The following is a 20180-nucleotide window of genomic DNA, read 5'->3' as shown; positions in this document are numbered from 1 at the left end:
TTAAATTGCCATGTCCCCCTTAAGCAACATTTGTCCCCCCCCCCCCCCCCAAAAAAAAAGGCAGAGAGCCATATCTCAATAGCGAAGGTTCTGAGGTCATTGAAGAACACTTTGTTTTGCCACCAACGCCATGCCACCAAAGTGACACGATGCGATGCAAAGTTCAGTTGCTTACAATCACACTGCATTTTCCTGCCTCATTGTGGGGTATAAGTGTAAAGATGTAAAGTGCTTACGGAACGAAACGTCAGTTCAAGGCTAAGTAGTGCAGATACTTTCGTTTCTACCATCTCGAGTTTCTGTCACATTGGCGTTAAATCAGCTCACACAGCACCTTTAGTGGTCAGACTCATAGCGGCTGCACATGATTATTCTGAGTAATTGCACATATCAGTCGTTGTACTTAAACTTTTGCGGTCGCATTTTGTTCCCTGAGCACTGTATGCTTGAATAAAGTATTACGTTTAATTCAAATTTCACAGGCCGCCATCCGAGTCCCCTGTGAAACGGCCCCTCCAGGACGTCACTCTTCGTTGTAACAACAGCGGCAGCTCGTCGCCCTCGCTGTCGCCTTCGCCCGGCACCCCTACAAAGTCCGGCAACGACTTCTTGGGCAGTCCGTCGGACGACCCCATGACCCCGACGGCTCGCCTCAAACTCTTGTCCCGTCTAGCTGCCGAGCGATTGCCCTATGCGAGCGGGGAAAACGTAAGGCATTCGAATCGGTCTTTTGCAATGACTCGTACTTGCCGTGTCATTTTGGTCGGTCTTTAGAAATGAGCTAAAGAGAAAACCTATTCCTCTCCTATTAGTAACTTACCCTTTAGTGATACCAAAAATATTACTCTTGCTGCAAGAAGACACTTGGTCAGCCAGCTACCACGCAAAAAAGAGAATACAGGCAGCAACGCTGCCCTCCAGGTTTCCACGCCAGCACAACATGGCATTGTAAAGTTTGAGAGTGTCTGCCAGGCCATATGCAATTTTTTATTGGTAAAAATTTATGATAACGTGTTCTAAGGGAGCCAGAGACTTGTAAAATACGAAGAAAGAACGAAATCCAAACTGTCACACATACATTCCGGTACTGAGATTTCGATGTGAAATTTAAATAATGACACTTTGATCTTCGCTTTCTTTTTTAAAAATGAATGTGAGACAATGAAATTGACGGCACAAGCAATAATTTATCAGTTTTAAAGTTACTTGGTGTTTCGTGTTGCTGTCCCTTTAAAGGACTGCTGCAGCATAATTTTGTTTTGGTTTAATTCATTATGAGTGACTGCTGAAGTAATCTTGCCAAAGCTGTCGGGCTAATACTAAGACATAAAAAGTGTATTTGGGGCATATTTCTGCCACACAATCGTCTCTCATGGGCTTTTGTTGTGTAACCACTACACACCCGGTACTTTCCAATCACGAACGGCATGCGACTATCAGCATGACGCAGCTCTCTTGATGGGAGAGTAGTGAGCATACAGTTTTTGAGAAAGGAAATGCTAGCCAGCCAAATGATGATTATATTGTTCCGTGGCAGAAACACTCCTCAAACACTCCTGTTCGGCATAGAGCGTAGATGCAGTTTTTCTTCTCAGCAGCAAGTCAATCAATCAGTCAATAAATCATTCAATCAATCAGTTTTTATTGTGTATTATACATGTAATTACCAGTTTTTATTGCACAGGTAGGACTCCAGAGCCCTTTCTAGGGTTGTGGCAGGGGTCTGTTTTTTAACAAGAATGATTATTATTGACCTACAAGGCAAAGAAATTTAATTAAATACAAATCAATACAGCTAAATACAAATTTTACAATAGAGTTTAATAGTGGCTCAAACCGAAAATGGACCGTTTCATACGTCCCAGCATTTTGGAGTCAGCCTGCGGTCCCCCACCTCAGTTGAAAAACTGAGTTTGAAAGTGATGAAACTTATTTGAACGTGACACGGACTTCGTCACTGTACGATGAACTATGTACATTGGGCGACATTGCCTGGTTGTGCAACATCGTGCCGTTTTCCTCGCAGGGAATGGACGACGAGCTCTCCAATCACAGCAGCAACTCCGAGAACCAGAGGCCGACCAGTCGGAAGGAGAAGTCCCTCGGCCTGCTCTGCCAAGCGTGAGTTCCTTCTTTTCCTTTCCAATTGCTCGACATTTCTGCCTGCTGCATCTGCCTCTGTTTCTCACAATGGTGTAAGTTGCTTAAATTTTTTCTTCCTTTGGCCAATGTTTCCAGGTTCTTGGCCCTTTATCCCGAGTACACGGAACCATCGGACAATATTATCGTGTCCCTAGACGAAGTCGCCAAACACTTGGGTGAGTGCTTGAACAGTGAGACGAAATGCACTGGCTGAAAAATTGGATGGTTTCTAACCACTGCAGTTAATTTTAATGCACGAATATTTTTTCACACGAAGCCCTGAAGAAATAGCAAAGCTGGGCAGCTTTCCTTGTCTTGTCTTGTCTTGTCGCCTAGACAGCTTTCCTTGTTTCTCTTTATTTCTCTCTTCCTGTCTTCCTCGCTTTCTTTTTCTTTCTCTCTGTTTTTTCCCATATTTTTTGTGTATGGTTCTTTCTATTATTGCGATAGAAATTATATGGACACTCGGCTTGTTTTTGCTGTTGCCGTCGCCGTCATGTCCCGGATATGTATATGTATGTATATACACTAAAACCTCGATATAACGAATACGGATATAACGAACTATCGGTTATAACGAAGTAAATGAAGAATGGTCTTGTCATAGATACAGTGTTACAAATAAACGTTTATAACGAACTTTCGGATATAATAAAGTTATTTTCGTGGCAGATGTCACTTTGTTTAATGTGGTTTAAGTGTATAAATAAAAGCCACAAAGAAAAATAAATCAGAAGAAAAAAATTTCCGAAGCACGCCACCGGGATTCGAACCTTCAGCCATGCGCCACCGGCTGTTTAGCATAACAACAGCGCACTATTTATATACACCATTTCACGCTAACAGCACGCAGAGCTTGGAGGTGCTTCAGTATGTGTAGTATCACCTGTGAGATTGCCCGAAGGGCACGCTTTAAATCAACACTCCTACATTTTCCTTCAGACGTGCACTAAAAAGTGGCCCATTTATGTACCCACTGACGATGTGCAACGCCAAGTAAACGATGCATCGAACGCCACCGCGCGGCAGGAGACGCGGAGGGGTCACTCCATGCGCTGCAGTTTTAAAGAATAAGAAGTCTAAGAGCGTTGGGTTGTAGCGCGCTACTCAAACACGAAGAAGTAACAACCGTAACAGTTAGTTCGCACATGTCCTGTGTGTACCTGTGTGTTATTTTCGAGTGTCCTTCTTTGTGTTTGAGCAGTGCGCTGCAAGTGTTGAGCTGTGACCATTGTTAGTTTGCAATCGTCCTATCTGTGTTCTTTTCGCCAGTTCTTTGCGCTTGAGTGCTGCGTTGCAAGTATCGAGCTGCTTGCCGTTCTTCGTGTGACATTCTAATTTGTTGCTATCGCATTAATTGCTTCGCTGTTGTGGAGAAACTGACATTTTTCTTTCTCTATCTAGTATTTCTTTCACTCTCTCTGTACTCGTTCTCTCACCCATCCGAGTTACTGCATCCCACGCCGGACAAATCGGCGCAGCAGGAGAGCGCACGTCAATTAAGCAGGCGGGAGAGTGGGTAGGTAGGCAGTGTGCACAGCAACGTCATCGCTTGGCGCAGTTTCTTGCACAACCTCAAGCTTATACAGCTCAAGCTGTAGCCGAACCTCAAGCTTGAACAGCTCCCCTGTTAAACGTCTTTTTTACGCAGTTGTAGTTTTGTGAAGCTTTCCTGTGCTCTTCCAGGAAAATGGAGGCAGCAGAATGGGTCAGCTGATTAACAGGCGTACCTGATATTCTGGTTGATATTAAGCCAAACACGTGGAACTGGGCCAGCTACGCAATTAGCAGGACACACATCTAGTGGTCAGTTAGAGTAGTGGAATGGATACCGAACCAAGAATGGAGAGTTAGATGTAGTGATGAATTTTAAGAAGTTTGCAGCGGGTCAAATAGAATGGGCTTGCGCAAGATAGCATAAATCTGAGATCATAATCTGTGGACATAATTGCCAGATAATGATGGTGATGGTCATCGCTACACTCCTCCACTGTTGCAAAGCTGTGCATCCTTGCTGTGTTAAGAGTGGCATTGTGTTTCCGAATGTGGTGTGCAGGCGTGGAGAGGCGGCGAGTGTACGACATCGTCAATGTCCTGGAGAGCGTCGGCATGGTCACCAAGGAGGCCAAGAACAAGTACCGCTGGTTTGGCAAGGGGGCGCTGCTGGAGACCTTGCCGAAGCTCAAGGTGACCCCTCCGCTTGGTTCACTGCACTTGCCTTTTTGGTTTGCTGTTAGAAGCTGCTGGAAGTTGTTGAGGTAGCTTATTAACATCTGCTGGTGGGCTAGTTGGTGCATAGGTGAGAAGTGAATTTTTTTTAGGTGCAAAAGGGGCAGTTGTCTGTGTCATTTTCATATCCCATGCTCCTGTTTTGCACCCAAAAAAATTCTTTCATTGTTGTTCAGGTAGTTTCAGAAATAGATTATTCAGTGGGCAATGTCGCTGGAGCCATTTCGCAAGTTTATTTTTGAGCTACCTGCATGCCCTTTTACTGATACCCATTAAAGAACACCAGATGGCCAAAACTTCCAAAACCCTCCACTACTGCGTCCCTCATAATCATATCGTTGTTTTGGGACGTAAAACCCCAACAATTTTTATTATTTTACTGATATCGGTTTCGTGACAGAAATAACGTGCATCAGATCTTGGTGAACCCTGGCTTAGAACATTTTCATGTTAAAATGACCCATGGAATACCCGAATATTAAATTCATTTCCAAGAGACTTGGTGCAAATGCTTTGCTGGACATCACTTTTCACAGGGTGGAATCTCTGCATGAGTTTTTTTCCTTTTCGAAATGCAGGCCCTCTCCGAGAAAAGCAACATAGCTGGCCAGATCCACTCGGTGAAGGACTTTGAGTTCAACCATTCCCTCGAGATGAGCAGCCAGCTGTTTGTGGTGCCCTCCAACGAGGCCATCAACTCGGGCCAGGTCACGGCGGCGTCCATGGCCGGCGACAGTGGAGGAGTGGGCGGAGGCGGCGCAGCCTCCGTGCAAGACTTGGAACTGCGCCGAGAAAAGTCCATGGGCATCATGAGTCAGCGCTTTCTCATGCTGTTCCTCACGTCGCCGGTGAGTAGAATTCGAGTAGAATCGTTCATGCGGCACATCGGAGGCTTAACATCACAAAAAAAATGAAAGAAAAAAAAAATCACGCCATATCCACGGAATGAATGATGATAAGTGGGCAAAGCTCGAGAGGGGGAGATCATCGGTAAACCGTAACTCTCCCGTGAAAGTTCGCCCATTACATCATTACGAAAGACGTGAGACTGTGTGCATATATACAAATCAACTTTTATTTTGTTCTTTTATTTTGTTCGTCTACTGTCTACAGCCACCTGCTCCATCCGGTGACTCGCTGCGAATGCGAGGGTCACTCGTCAACGTCGTCTTCTTCTTCTACTGCATACCAGAACTGCATACTAGGTCATGAGAAGCGCGCGTTCTGGCATGCAGTAGAAGAAGACGACGTTGACGAGTGGTTACAAACAGGTCACAGAGGAAGGACAGACCCACGGCTTAAGGGGAGACGTGGGTGTTAAAAAATGGTTTTTTAAAAGTTGGGTGAATGGCATGAAATTTAATACACTTATTCAGCTTTTTCTCCAGATTCAAAATCTCTAAGTAGATTTTTAATAGCTGCATTAGAACAAAAGATATGCAATTTCTAACACATATTTAAGCATATTTCTTACGGGGACTTTTGGCAACTTTGCTTTGTCAAACACAAAAACAAAGTATGTGGCAAGATTGCCAGGAAGCTGGTCTAGCCGGTGATGCTAATTATTTTCTTATAATGTTGTTCACCAAATTATAATTCTTGATTATCAGAAATAGTATGCAGCAAAAAAATTTTACTCACATTTACGTCTATTTATTTTGCATTCAAAGTTTGTTTAAGACAATCGGATTAGCATCACCGGCTAAACCAGCTCTCTGGCAGCCTTGCCACATACTTTGTTTGTGTGTTTGACAAAGCAAAGTTGCCAAAAATTCCCGTAAGAAATATGCTTTTAGAGATTGCACATCTTTTGTACTAATGCAGCTACCAAAAATCTAATGAGAGATTTGGAATCTGCGGAAAAAATTGGATAAGTTTGTTAAATTTTGTTCAGTTCACCCAGCTAATAATTAAGGAGCTTCGCCCCTAAAAAAGAACAGTTAACAAAAGCTTTTGAAGCATGATTGACATAGTCACAGCTTCTTGATAGATGTTGCGCTGGCACTCTGTTAGCTCTATTGACCAGCTAATCTTATGAGTTGTGGAAGGGCTGGGATAGACAGGTGTGTCCAACTGGATTTGCTATTTAACCTTCAACCTTGCTCTGTGGCGATACAAGAGCCGCACTAGCATAATAATTTTTCTTGCATTTCTGGTTATGTTGTGAGATATTCTGCTGATAGTATCAGCTTTCGCATGTGATGTCGCAGGTACAGCAAACATTCATCGGCGCTTTTGTCTGAGCATTTTTTTCATGTTGCATGTCGCCAAGCGTTTTTGTGGAGTACCTCACACAGCATGTACGGGAAGTAACGGCAGCGTGGCTTGCCGAATGTGTTTTGGTGGCGTTCTGGATTACCTTGACTGTATAGAACATTGTGCTTACCTAGTATTCATTTCGCCTTGTCACGTGTTCCGCACTCGTTTGCAGCCGAAAACCGTAAGCCTTGACTTGGCCGCCAAGGTGCTCATCGGTGACCCCACTGTCGACAAGACGCAATCTCTAGTCTATAAGAGTGAGCATAACTTTTCTATGCACGCTTTTTCTCGTATTGCTGACGATGACAGCATAAATGGTGTCTGGCGAACAAAGGAGTGCACATCTGCTAAAAGCATGTAGATGAAATCAGACCAGTCTTAAAGTTCGGGGGAACTCGTTTAAAGGATTTCTAGGAAAATGGCGAAACAGTAGAAGTGTGGTGTTGCAGATCTCGGAGTCACTGTCGCTGATCTCCGAGTCAGTGTTGTGAGTCTGAAAGGGATGGTGCAGTACACATCTGTCGGTCATGCAACCATGTGTCGTCACATCATGGAGCAACATAGCAGAGAGGAAGATAGATTACTCTTGTCCTTGTTGCCTTGTCTCTGTTTCTCTCTTTTCTTTGTCTTTTGTTGCGCCACTTCGGAATTATTTATGTGCCAGCTGCCCACCACTGTGGTCTTGTGGTTATGGTGCTTGACTGCTGACCCGAAGGTTGTGGGATCAAATCTCAGCCACAGTGGGCGCATTTTCAATGGAGCCGGAAATGCTCGTGGCTTGTCTACTTAGATCTAGGTGCATGTTAAGGAACCCCTGGTGGTCAAAATTTCCGGCGCCCTCCACTATGGCGTCCCTCATAATTATATAGTGATTTTGGGACGTTAAACCCCGAAATTATTATTTTTTATGCACCAAGTAGCCCAGCAACGCACTTATGTTTCATAAATAGAGTCTGTATACTATATACATATATCTAGAGCTCCATGATCTCAGGCTGCATGGTTGCATGACAAATAGATGCACACTGCACCGTCCCCCTCAGACCCACAACACTGGCCTGGAGATCAGTGACATTGACTCAGAGATCCGTGACACCACACGTTTATCATTGAGGGCTGCAAAGTGCCGAAAGTGGCTCGAAGCTGTTCTCTTTCGGTGTAATGGTTTGAAGATGCTTCTTTAATTTTTCAGAAGTAAGAATTCTATGCAGCATTATAAGTGGCACAGGGGAGTTACAAAACGAACAGTGTGTTTATACATCTAGTGGCTACAGGTTAAGGATGAGCTTAAGTTTAGACTTAATGCTTTTCAATAGCAAGAGTTATTTTGTAGCTGTTTAATCTTGATACAGTAAAACCTCGGTGATACGATCATGGCTCGTACGAATTTCGGGGTGATACGAATTTTTCTGTGGTCCCGGCCAAGGCCCATTAGCCTGCACTGTATTGGAGTACGGTTGTTGCGAACCGATTTGCACCCCGCGACGTTTGATACGAACGTACGCTAGCGCATAGGTAAGAACAGGTGCTGCCCGCGCTGTCGCGCGCGGAGGACCCGGCAGTCAAGCGCGGGCGCGGGCATGCGCGCTGCGCGACCAGTCACGGTGCGTCGTTGCCTTCGAGATAGTGCGCGCGAAACATGGAGGCCTTTAGGCGCCTTCGCGTTTAGATTACAGATGAAGTTGACGTCGTGTTTTTTTTTTTCCCGACGCAATGACGCGTGCTCCTGTGCTTGAGGCAGCAGCGACTTTTTACTGTGTTAACACGTGCCTGCCACGTAGATGGAAGCCATGTCCCCGCAATCAGACGTTCTATGAAACAAGACAGAAACTTGGGCTGCGGGTCCGCCATGAAGTCCTCTTAAAGGTGGACGAAGGCCCCAAGAGACGAAGCGGACGGTCTTTGCGAAGAAGCTTGGCCTCTATCGTGTGCAAAGCGCTTCTTAAGTCACTTTCGCCGCAGTACTCTCCTGTCATGCAGAAAAGAGTAGTAGGATTAGGAAAGGACTACTAGCGGTCACGGGGCACAACACATCTGGTTCATTAATTACACACGCGCGCATGCACCATACATTCACGAGTACAGATATGATCGTTGACGTCTAAAAACTTTACTGGCAATCATTCAGGGCTGTTCATGACGTCGCTGCGGCCCTGAGAAACACTGAATCAAAACGTATGCCAACTTTCTTTTGTCGCATGCTAATTTTTCATGTTTTTTTGGTGATACGAATTTCGGATGATACGAATATTTTTGGTAACCCCGCGAGATTCGTATCACCGAGGTTTCACTGTACCTGTAATAAACATGGATATAACAACATAAATTCCAAATTCTCGTGGTGTCATCATGTGTGAGACATCTGCCAGTAAAAAACATCAGATATGGTGCATTATCGGGCATGTTAGAGAGCGATATATTTCTCACCAATATGGGATATATGTAACAAATATATATATTTTTTTGTTAATACGACATTGCAATACAGCTTTATAGTACCTAGTGTTTAAATTTGGGTTAGCCACAACTGCCGATGCAGGTGCCATAGACTTCACCTGGGTAAAATTGATATAATTACTTTTATAAGCAGTAATTACCGTGAAAAAAAAATTGAGCAAGCTTACTTTCAGTGATTATTTTCCTGATGTAATGGTGTAATGAATGCATGTGTTCGCATCAGTTGGGACTTTTTTTCTAACGGTAGTCGATACGACTCGCTTGATGTTTCTTTTGACAGGCGCGTGTAGCTGTCTGCTTATCGGTACACTGCACATTCAAGTCCTGTCTTTGCTTTTTAGGAGCGAAGCTCCTTAGGCCCGCAGCCCACCGTCGCCGTTGAAGCTCCCTTCTCTTAAGCATCGCTTTGGGTTGCAGTGGCCGGTGATTTAAGAGGAAACGTTTAGGCCTTGAGCGGTTTGGTTCTAGCGCACCAGAAATTCGAGGTTAAAAGGAATAAGCTCTGTGAACAACTGGTTATAATGGTCGTCTTCACTTTCACCACCTTTATTGTGGATTGGGAATTGACAACCATCATCCTAGCGCACTACGGGCGCTTTGTCAAAGGCAGTAGCAGACGGTCTCCCCACCCGGCTCCGGCACAAAAAGACAATGAAACAGTGCGCGCGCCGAACGCCGTGCGCCGTGTTCCGTCGCCACCGTCGAAGCTCCCCGACGCATCACCGCTCGCACCCCTCTCGCACCTGTCTCCCTCTCCCTGCATGGCGTGTGCTGCACACTTACTCGCTCAGTCGTTCCCGCCGCCGAGCGCAGCAGATGCTCTCCCCACCTGCTCCCCACCCTACCGCCTTCATGAAACCCAGCAGCGAGATCAGGCGCATAATCGTTTGCATCCCATTTCCAAGGAGCTTCGCTCATCAGTTCTATTCGTACACAAAACTGCTAGTTTTTATCTTGTCATCGTCTTGAGTGCTAACATGATCTTCATTTGTCGACAGCCAAGATTCGACGGCTGTACGACATTGCCAACATCCTGACGAGCCTGGGTCTCATCCGCAAGGTCACGGTTACGGAGTCTCGGGGCCGCAAGAGCGCCTTCAAGTACATCGGTCCCGACATTGGCACGGCTAGCACGGATGAAGGTCAGCACTGTTGCAATCCACTTATTATTAAGATGATGGCCTTAGATGCCTCATCAAACGCAAAAATTGACCGTCGGCAATGTCGCTGTCAACACAAGTGATGCAAAATATCGTCACGTGATGATGTCATCATATGACACCGTCATGACGTCTCATATCGCCAAAATTTGGGACGTCATTACATGACATCCTTGCTTGGTCAGTACAAAACCATGTGAGGTGTAGATAGCCTTCGGAGGCGGGCAGGGGAGGACCAATACATCAACTGAGAGGAAAAAGCAGAAGATGGCTTTCGCCTTTGAGCCTTTTGCTCAAGGTTACTCGAGGTTTCTTTGGTCATGGTAAAGGAGCTATTTATTCCCATGGTTATTGTGCTGATGGTCACTCGAGGTCTTTTGGGTCACTTGTCCAGTTGTCGAAACGTTGGCTCCAGCGACATTGCATATTCAACGATTTTTCACCATTGAGTCTTATTTTTGTGCTGACAGTCATTCAAAATCTTTTGGTCATTCTGAATCGCCAATGTCTTGTGATGTTTCCATTGAAAACAACTAGAAACGGAAAGTATGATGCAGAAATTGCTCTAATGAAAGAGAAGAAAGAATTTGATACTCAGATTTAATGATTACTCAAAACCAATCGAGGCTCTCTTGGGCATTCTAAATCACCCATTTCTCGTGACTTTTGCACTTTGTGGTGATCTTTGTGCCCTCTTTAGTCTCTTGTCTTAAAGTTTCTGCTCTTTCTGTTCGTTTTTTGTTGTGTGGCAGACGTTCAAGTCCAGACGCAGTCACGGCACTCTCTCGTCGCCACTGGATTTTCGTTCAAGAAAATCTCCAAGTCGAAAGGTGGGTGCACGGCTTAAACGGGTTTAATGTTTACAACACGAAAAATTTGAAAACCACATGACTCATCATGAACGAAAGGTCAATTTTAAGGGCTCATTTCTCTTTGTTAGGCACAACCTCATTGTCTGTTGGCTTTAATTAATCACACATTGTAGGAACAGTTCAGAAAAACCAGTTGAGCTGGATTAGGTTGGGCTTATGTAATAGTGAATTAATCATTCCTAGTGAGAACAAATCTTTTCTAAGAGACAAATGAAGTCAGAGTGCTGTTACCTGTTTTTGTACCATGGTGCCTGTCCTGTGATGTTAGTGCGGGCTGATTCGGAGAGAGGCACAGAAGGAAAGGTTGTGTAGGGATTAATTAAACTAGCGATCTAACTTTCACGCTGACAGTTCAAATTGAGCAGCCGGGCGCCTTTGGCAGCAATTTGCTACTATATCCCTTGACACACAGAAAGTGTTGATAGACTTCTAGATGGATAACCTACTAGTGTAGGTGCCGTATTGCCGACAACAGCGTATTGCAGATAGCTGTACTGTAGAACATTGATATAATGAATACAGATATAATGAATTATCGGATACTATAACCAAGCAAACAAATTGTTTTACCATTAAGACAGCGTCACGAAGATACGGCTATACCAAATTTCCGGATATAACGAAGCAACCTGCGTGTGAAGTGCGGCTTCGTTATAGTGAGGTTTTTTATGTATTGCCGCTCGACATGTATTGCTGCCTGCCAAACTACATTTAATGTAGTTTGGCAGATTGTCTAATGTGATGGGCTGATAGCAGTACAAGGTTAGAGGGGCTGCTGAGCAGTGAAGCAGTTTTGAATGCTTTGGAAACGGCTGTGGAAATTTGGTGTTTCTAAAGTTAATGGACTTTTGAATTACAGGAGTTTGAACTATTATTGCAAGGCGAATGGCTGTAGTGTTTGACAGCATTGCATAATGGTTAATTGTCTAACATCCAATATGGAATGTGATAAAAGAACATTGGTAGATTGAAACAGTTAATGCATATTTGTTCTGTTGAACACAGATGAGAATTCAACATTGAGGTCGCAGTCCCCGGGCTCCAACGAATGCACCGCGCAAGTCCTGGAGTTGCTGCAACGGACACAAGGTTCGTGGTGCTTATGTTTAAATACTCTGACTCGGAGGCTTGTTAAAGACGTTGCGAAAGTGATGGATAATGCCCCCAACATTGCTTGATGTAATGTCTGAATAGTCCGCCACGGTGGTACGGTGGTTATGGTGCTCAACTGCTGACCCAGAGGTCATGGGTTCGATCCCAGCCGATGTGGTCGCATTTCGATGGATGTGAAATGCTAGAGGTCTGTGTGCTTTGCAATGCTAGTGCTCGTTAAAGGACACTAGATGGTCGAAATTTTCAGAACCCTCCAGTACGGCATGCCTCATTATCATGTCGTAGTTTTGGTGCGTAAAACCCCCGATGTCATCACGAAACGTATGAATAATATTTTAGTTTATATAAACAAGCACCCAAGTAAGGCATATCAACACACACACACACACGGCGCTACGCTGTGTATGTATGTTTAGTAGCGTTGTTCATGTGCTTTGCTTGTGTCCCAATTTTCGTGCTCTACAATATTATACAAGGATGGCATAGCAACAAGCCCACGTTGCTACACGAGTTGATAAAGCATGTATGTTGTCATGTGCTAACATTGTACCACGTATTTATACGTAATTATACGCACATTTTACTCTACTTATTTCTACCTAATTTTATGTATACTAGGCTTGTGCGAATATCGAGCACTTTGAATATTCGAACGAATATTACAGTATTCGAATTCACTTCGATTCAAATTTAAATTCCTGGAAATTTCGAAGCATTCGAAATGAACGAATACGTATATTAGTCCACGTGTAACCCCCTTGTAAAGGTGTTTTGACTGCGGTGCAGGGGCGCGATGCCGTGAATATACCTTTTCAGGGAAAATATGCACTGCCGCGAAGCCCCACTTCAAGGTTAACTGAACACATTACTCTCACATCGATTCATCATTTTTTAAGTTTAAAAGCTTGTTATACTGGCTTATATGCTCCAAGTACAGTAAATTTTAAAACATAATATATTTTACAGGTTATCTCTTGCATTCTACGGGAAGTCAAATCCTGCTACTATTCAAAGTTGCTTCCACTTCCCTTTCAGCCAAAAAGAATGACGTTTGCGCAGGCCTTGTTTCAAGTTAAAAAAATATTGGGCAGGTTAGTTGGGTCATGACAGACATGCTCATTTTTCTTCATAATATGTGATATATACTATTCGAATTCGATTCGAAATTATTTGACCAAATCACTCTTCACTTCGAACCTAAAATTTACTATTCGCGCAAGGCTAATATATACATAATTATTTTTAGATTTGATGCAATTACATATACCATGTATCCTTGCAGCAATACTTTTATTTTTTCCACGTGACTAAGAGTACCTAGCACAACTAAAAGTTGCACCTCTGTTACATTGATGTCATTACTGAAAACTGCTTCATCTTATTGACATTATTCAAAATACTGTATTAAAATTCTGGAGTTTTACGTAATATCTTGAGGGATCAGCTTTTCAAGGTCGAAAGACTGTAATGGAAAAGTGAAAGGCTGCAACCAGTAAGGGTTAGGTCTGAGGGAGCTGCAAAGCTTTTGGTACTGTAATCCACGGCAAGACTGCGTTTAATGAAATAGAGAATTGGACGGAATCTTGTCTGCTCAGAAAGTAATTGCATGGTAGAATAAATAACGAAACGCTGACCGAAATGTTGCTGTTGAAAAAACATCTTGGCTTCCACACGGAAGTCTTCCATGTGGAAGTCCAAACATTATTTTTTCGACACCATTTTGGTCGGCGTTTCGTTTTCATTTCTATCAAGCTAAGACTGCTTTTCCCGTATGTCATTTCTTGCAACTCGAGTTTTGCTAAAGCCTCGTCCTCTGTCGCGCTTCACAGAACGTTCCAAGCGCGGCTCGTCGCGACTGATGCGGACGCACAGCGACGACATTTCGGCGCCCTCGCGGAAGTGCCGGCGCGGACCCCAGTTGGCTGCGGCGGCCAAGCCCGCGTCGTCGTCGTCGAAGAGCCTGGCTCGGCACGCCAGCTTCCATGACATCTGCGAGGTCGCCGAGATGGAGCGCCGCCGCCTGTACTCCGAGGAAGAGGAGAATCATCGGGAGTTGTCAACCCGTGACAGACCTGCGGGGGACGGCAACGCTGTCACAGACTCCGAAAAGTCTTTTGGCGATGTGGAGTCTGGAATCGGTATGCAGTCTCTTTTGTGTCTGTTACACCAGCCAGTGTTCATTTTTCTCCTGCATAGTAAGGGATACCAATTTCGTAGGCTGCATTTTGTGCGCTGTAGGTGCCTAAAAGTCTCCGGCCCCTTTAGCTGACGCTAAGGAAATCACAGGTGACAGTCTAAGCACTACGAGGCACTCTTAATTCACTTCAACCACTTTTGATTCACCTTATTTTTTGTTCCTTTACACTTGTCATTTGATTCATTACTTTTAAGTCACTCAATTCATTCCTGACTGATGCTTAATTCACTTGACTCACTCTTCATTTGCACTCAAGTCACATCATTCATTCTTGATTGATGCTTAAGTCGGTTGATTCACACTTAATTCAGTGATTCACGTTATTCTGTGTCGATTAATGCTTACCGTAAAATCCTGAGCAAGTTCCCCTACCCAAGCAAGTGCCTGCCTCCTTTTTTTTCGAGAGATTTGAAATATGCTCCAGTGACAGAGCAACTGCCCCTCCCCCTCCCTTCCCGCCATTTTCACTGTTTCATTCACTGTTTTGGAAACAGCGAATGCATGTGTACTCAGTAAAGCATTTCATGCGTGACCGAGCAAGTGCCCCCCCCCCCCCTCTAAATCTTGTCGAATCATCTTTCACCGTGGGGGGAGGGGGCACTTGGTCGGGATATTACAGTAAGTCACATGATTCATTCTTGATTCACACTTATTGCATGTTGATTCAACTTTGATTAACTTAATGTACATTGATTCACTCTTGGTTTTCTTTCATGTATGTTGATTTGTCAATTGATTCACTTTAATGTACATTCATTCACTTCAAATTTGCTTTGAAGTCACTTTGAAATAAATTTAGTTCGTACTGCGAATCACTTGGCATCATTACGAAATTAGGTTTGCAAAAACATAGCAGCCCCAGAGCAGTACTGGCCATAGGACAGTCAACACGGTGTTTTAATTCCAGGTGCAGCTTCTCCAAGCAAGGTGCGGACATCCAACGCTAAACAGGTGAGACAGCCCAACAGTGGATATGGCAAATGCATCAATTGCCCACATTTTACTATTTTTGTTTACCGCATGATTTAATATAATAAGACCAAGGCAGAAATGATCTTAATGCATGGAACTACAGTATTGCATGTAACTGTACTAGAGCCATTGAACTACTCTGCTGTAGAATGCTGGCTAATGGGAATCACCCAAAATGGTGCAACAGGCTCTGATTTGGTTGGTCTTGTGCACAGAAATTTCTCGCTGATAGGAATAAAAATCTCTGTAGGCCTCTGTAAACAAAAGTTCTGGTAATGTATCTTTCTCTAAACAGAAGTTCTGGTATTGCGTAGACTTTTCAAGATGCATTATTGTGAGCGCAAACATGAAAGAATCTCTTCTCCTGAAAAAAAAAGAAAAAAAACTGGGATCTGAAAATCTTTCATTGCCTGTTTTCTGTTGTGAATGCTACCATTGAATAACAGTTGCTGGGACCTGGCAGTAAAGAATTGATACATTTTATAATGTGGGATACGTGCAGTTGCCAACTAATAAATTTCATGTGTGCAGTGTTCAGGATTTACCTTCTAACGCTTCAGCTGTCTGAAAAACAATGTCACTTGCTGTGTCAGGCTGTGTCACGTACAACGCTGCACTGCTGTGTGCCTTCGTCAGTAAATTAAACTCTTCGTTAAATGAGACATACCTTCCTGGTCCTTTCGAATTTCGTTTCCCAAGATTCCGATATATTTCGACGTGTTCTTTTCCATTGTTACATGGCTTCCCCTACTAAAACTGTTACACGGGATACACTCAAACCTCAGTATAACGAACACGGATATAACGAATTATCGGTTATAACGAAGTAAATGAAGAATAGTCTTGTCATAGATAGTGTTACAAATACACGTTTATAACGAATTTTCAGATATAACGAAGTTATTTTCATGGCAAATGTGACTGTTCTAATGAAGTTTGAGTGTATTGCTTAGTGCAAGCTGTAGCTGAATGTGTCGAAACTTTCTCAGACATTGTCGACAATTATAACACTGGAACGGGCGATGACATGCATATAAAAGTCAACACGTTTCACCCGTGCAATAGATTCTCAGCTATCGACAACTGTGCTCACCACTCTCATGGTACAGCAAGTGTTTTGTTTCACTGGGCACAGGTACGCCCAATGAGGAGTTCAGTAAAACTTCAGCATAAACTAGGGCGGACCACGAAAAAGAGATAAGACAAGCGATTATCTGAAGAGAACAAAAAAAGAAGAGATGAGACAGTGCTCGTCTCATCTCTTTGTGGTCCGCCCTGCTTTGGCCAACATTTTCACTTTGACCCTTTCAGGTGTGACCTATGAAGAACTGTCTGTAAATGCATCAAATTTACGCTACATTATTCCGAGGCGCTCAATATTCAATTCCACCAAAAATAATATAATACTTTGATATGTTTGTTTATAGAAATTAATCTTAAATTTATTTGTAATTAAATATCTATTTATCCTAAAGGCAGTCGCGTTCTCTTTTTGTATAAATAGAATCAAATCTCAGGCTAGAAATATAGTGCAATTTTGTTTCCGGTTATATTCATTTTGAGCAAACAAAAATTATACTTCTTACATGGCTCACGAAGGGCGTCACATTTGAACGACTCATTGAACACGGGGGTGCCTTCAGCAAAATGAATTATTTTCAAGATTACACTGCGCAGTTAAGTTGAATGAAGACACATTTAATGTGCAGGAGGTTCAATTAATCCAAACCTCATTCCATCTTGCTCTTTCTTAGCGACTAGTCGACACAACTAGCATAAACATGTTGTGTACACAATTGCCTACAAAGCACCTCAAAGGGTTAAAGAGTTCGGTCTTCACTGCCGCAGTCTTCTCAGTCACAGTCACCTGACAGTATCGCCATCCTCTCTTCTCACTTCTCTCACGAAGGCCGAAGCCAAGGAGAGCGAGCTGAGCGCTTCGACGGAGTCTCATGTGATCACCCTGTCCGAGGAGCAGTACACCAGCCTGCTGCAGTCGCTCAACTTGCCGATACACTCGAAGCCAATCATTAGCATCCAGCAGGAGAAGAAGGCCGAGCAACCTTGGTGAGTTCCTCTTCTCTCTACAGCACATTCGGCAACAGAATACCACGCTATACAGGGTCTTTATAAAAAGTATCGGGAACAGTTTTTTCCTGACATCACTGTATGTTGCACTGCGCATGCGCTGTGGTGGGAGATGTGACCTTCAAGTCACGCAAAGCATAGTTTCCTACAATTAGCTAGAGGGGACTCTGGCGCTGTGATCGTTCAGCCACCATGGGATTGATGGGTAGTACACAGATTTACCTAATCTTCGTACTTACAGCTTCGAACGCACTTGTGACTTTGTTTATTGCTGTGTTTTGGCGTTCGTTTCGGATAAAAGAATAGACCATTGTGAACTTGGTGACCAGATTTGAATTGGTGAGCATAAAAAGGTTAAAGTGTTGAAGTGGAACTGCTGACTTTTGCTGAACTTCGTCTTGCGACAAAGCGGATGCAGGCAACGCAGAGCCAAATGGAGCCGAAAGGACGAAGTTTAGACAGATCCGTGTACTACCCATCATTCCCATGCAGTCTGAAGCGCCATGCGTTGAAGCTCCCATAGACACTAGCGCCAGAGTTCCCTCTAGTGTATCTATAGGAAACTCTATGGTGCCAAGTGCCAGTCGCTTGTGAGCATTCATTCAGGCTAGATCGGGCTTTTAGTGGACCCCTGTCGAGTTATGGGGTGCAAGTGCAAAATGCAGTGAGCGGCGGCGTGACATCAAATTTTATGTTGGCTTGGTGATACCTGACCTGACAATAAATGACAATGGGACGTTTCCCGAAGCCCCTTGAAGTCTCGGATTGGCACCCATAGACTTTTTCCTATTCCCAAAAGTGAAATCGTACCTAAAGGACACCACCATGGGACCCTAAGTGCTTTCAAAAAAGCTTGTGTAGGAGCCCTTAGGTGTATAGGTGCCCATATAGGTGCCCTCCAGAAGGTGCCCTTAAAGGGGCCATGACACGGGTGCCCAAAGATTTGTGGTTTTCAGCGAAAACTAGAGGTAGAGGGTCTACTATGCCTATACAGATTTCAAAAGTGGGCCGTAAAAGAATATTTCAGTGCAAAACAAGCCCTAGAAGTCGCCGGCTGTAAATGCCGCCCACTGCCGGCGACCGCCATTTTGCCATGGCGCGTGTCACGTCATGTGCAGCACCGAACGAAGCCGTTGTCTTCTACCAAAGTTTCAGCCGCTGCAAATCATTCAATTTCAGTGCCGAGCTGAAGAGAGCTCAAATATCTTGATATCACGTGCAGCTGACCACGGAACAATATCGTTCGCCGCAGCGCAGACGGTTGCACAGGTAGCTACTTGTTACGTCACGGCTCACGAGTGCACCAGTATTGCCTGACTCTCGGGCGGCTTGCGGGTTCATAAAAATATTTGATTATAAATTAAGTGTTCGACCAAATGCGCTGAAACTTCTTCAGCTTAAATGTGAATGCACAAGGATTAATCCACATGACACAGATTATGATCGAAAATTTGGTGTCATGGCCCCTTTAAGCACCTTCCGAAGCCTTCCAGTCGTGGAAAAGCAGTTGGAAAAAGTGTATCGACGCTCAAGGATCTACTTTGAAGAATTTTGGGGCATTGTAGCGATCTCTCTGCCTGATAGCTTTGCCTGATACTTTTCATACAAACCCTATATGTGGAGTGTTCTTTACAGGTGTGCATTTGTTGCGTGCTAATACTGCCGACAACAATCCTATGGATAGTTGAAGTGCATTTGCGCTGTTGCCATTGGTGTCATCAGCGTCGTGTTGTGATGTTGCAGTCGAACCTCGATATAACGAATTTTTTGTAATGAAATACGTATATTAATTATAGTCGTGCAATTGTTAGTGTAATGGATATACATTTATAATGAATTTTTATATTCAACGAAGTAAATCAGTTAGTCTTGCCATCAACACAGCACAACGAATATATGTTGATAACGAATTTTCGGATACAGCGAAGTCAAGCCAAGTTTATTGAATAGTTCAATTGAGTTACATGATATTACAGCAGGAGGTCCCAAAGATTTAGAGAAACTGACAGGGGGACCTCCTATGGCTACATGAATGGGGTAATTACAAATATACAGCAAAAGTATACGGACGTGTGAGCAATAATGAACAAGCTTGATTCACAATAATAATAAGATCAATACATAACGTAATGGCAACACTCACTATCGAAAAAAAAAAAAATGACGTGAAAATAATCAAAAGCAAGTGATAAAACAGGAATAACAAAAAGCAAGAATAATGAACAGCAGAAGATGACAAATGCAACTCGTTTCATTATCAGTGATATCAGTTATATGAAAGCAAATGTTAAATATGAAAATAGCACAGAAATATTGAGAGCTGTTAGCAGTTAATCGCAAAATTCAGATGAGTTGATTAATTTAACGAGTTGTAGCTTTGCCATTGCCACCACAGTGCAACGATTATATGCTTACAACGAATTTTTGGATCTAACGAAGTGAGTTATAGACTTGCCATTGATACAGTGTAACGAATATATGTCTAAGTTCAGATATTGCAAAGCCATTTTCGCACCTTATGTGACTGTTATTATGAGGTTTGGGTATATCAGTGTGGACAAGGGGCCCACACGGGCAGGGTTTAGTCACCGGAGTTATGCGTTGGCTGCATAAACAAGAAAGTTATGGCTGCATAAACAAGAAAAGCCAAGTGTAAACACCCTTGTGCTTTGCTGTTGTGTTGTCTTTGTC

At 43.6% G+C, this 20180-nt stretch overlaps 1 protein-coding gene across 3 annotated transcripts in view; it reads left to right on the top strand.

Moving 5' to 3' along the window:
* LOC119401211 (transcription factor E2F7) overlaps positions 1–20180 on the top strand; it is a 72949-nt gene that overhangs the window by 47972 nt on the left and 4797 nt on the right. For all 3 annotated transcript variants that reach the window (XM_049418718.1, XM_049418717.1, XM_037667894.2), the window contains exons 3-14: positions 483–708; positions 2027–2121; positions 2239–2318; positions 4199–4329; positions 4950–5219; positions 6803–6887; positions 10086–10229; positions 11000–11077; positions 12125–12208; positions 14062–14370; positions 15337–15380; positions 17311–17468. In XM_049418718.1, coding sequence (XP_049274675.1) covers positions 483–708; positions 2027–2121; positions 2239–2318; positions 4199–4329; positions 4950–5219; positions 6803–6887; positions 10086–10229; positions 11000–11077; positions 12125–12208; positions 14062–14370; positions 15337–15380; positions 17311–17468 — 1704 coding nt within the window. The remainder of the gene's footprint in view (positions 1–482; positions 709–2026; positions 2122–2238; positions 2319–4198; positions 4330–4949; positions 5220–6802; positions 6888–10085; positions 10230–10999; positions 11078–12124; positions 12209–14061; positions 14371–15336; positions 15381–17310; positions 17469–20180) is intronic.

Source organism: Rhipicephalus sanguineus, chromosome 8, assembly GCF_013339695.2.
Source record: "Rhipicephalus sanguineus isolate Rsan-2018 chromosome 8, BIME_Rsan_1.4, whole genome shotgun sequence".
Taxonomy (NCBI): domain Eukaryota; kingdom Metazoa; phylum Arthropoda; class Arachnida; order Ixodida; family Ixodidae; genus Rhipicephalus; species Rhipicephalus sanguineus.
Note: the sequence above shows the minus strand (reverse complement) of the source record. Positions and strands in the feature narration are given on the sequence as shown.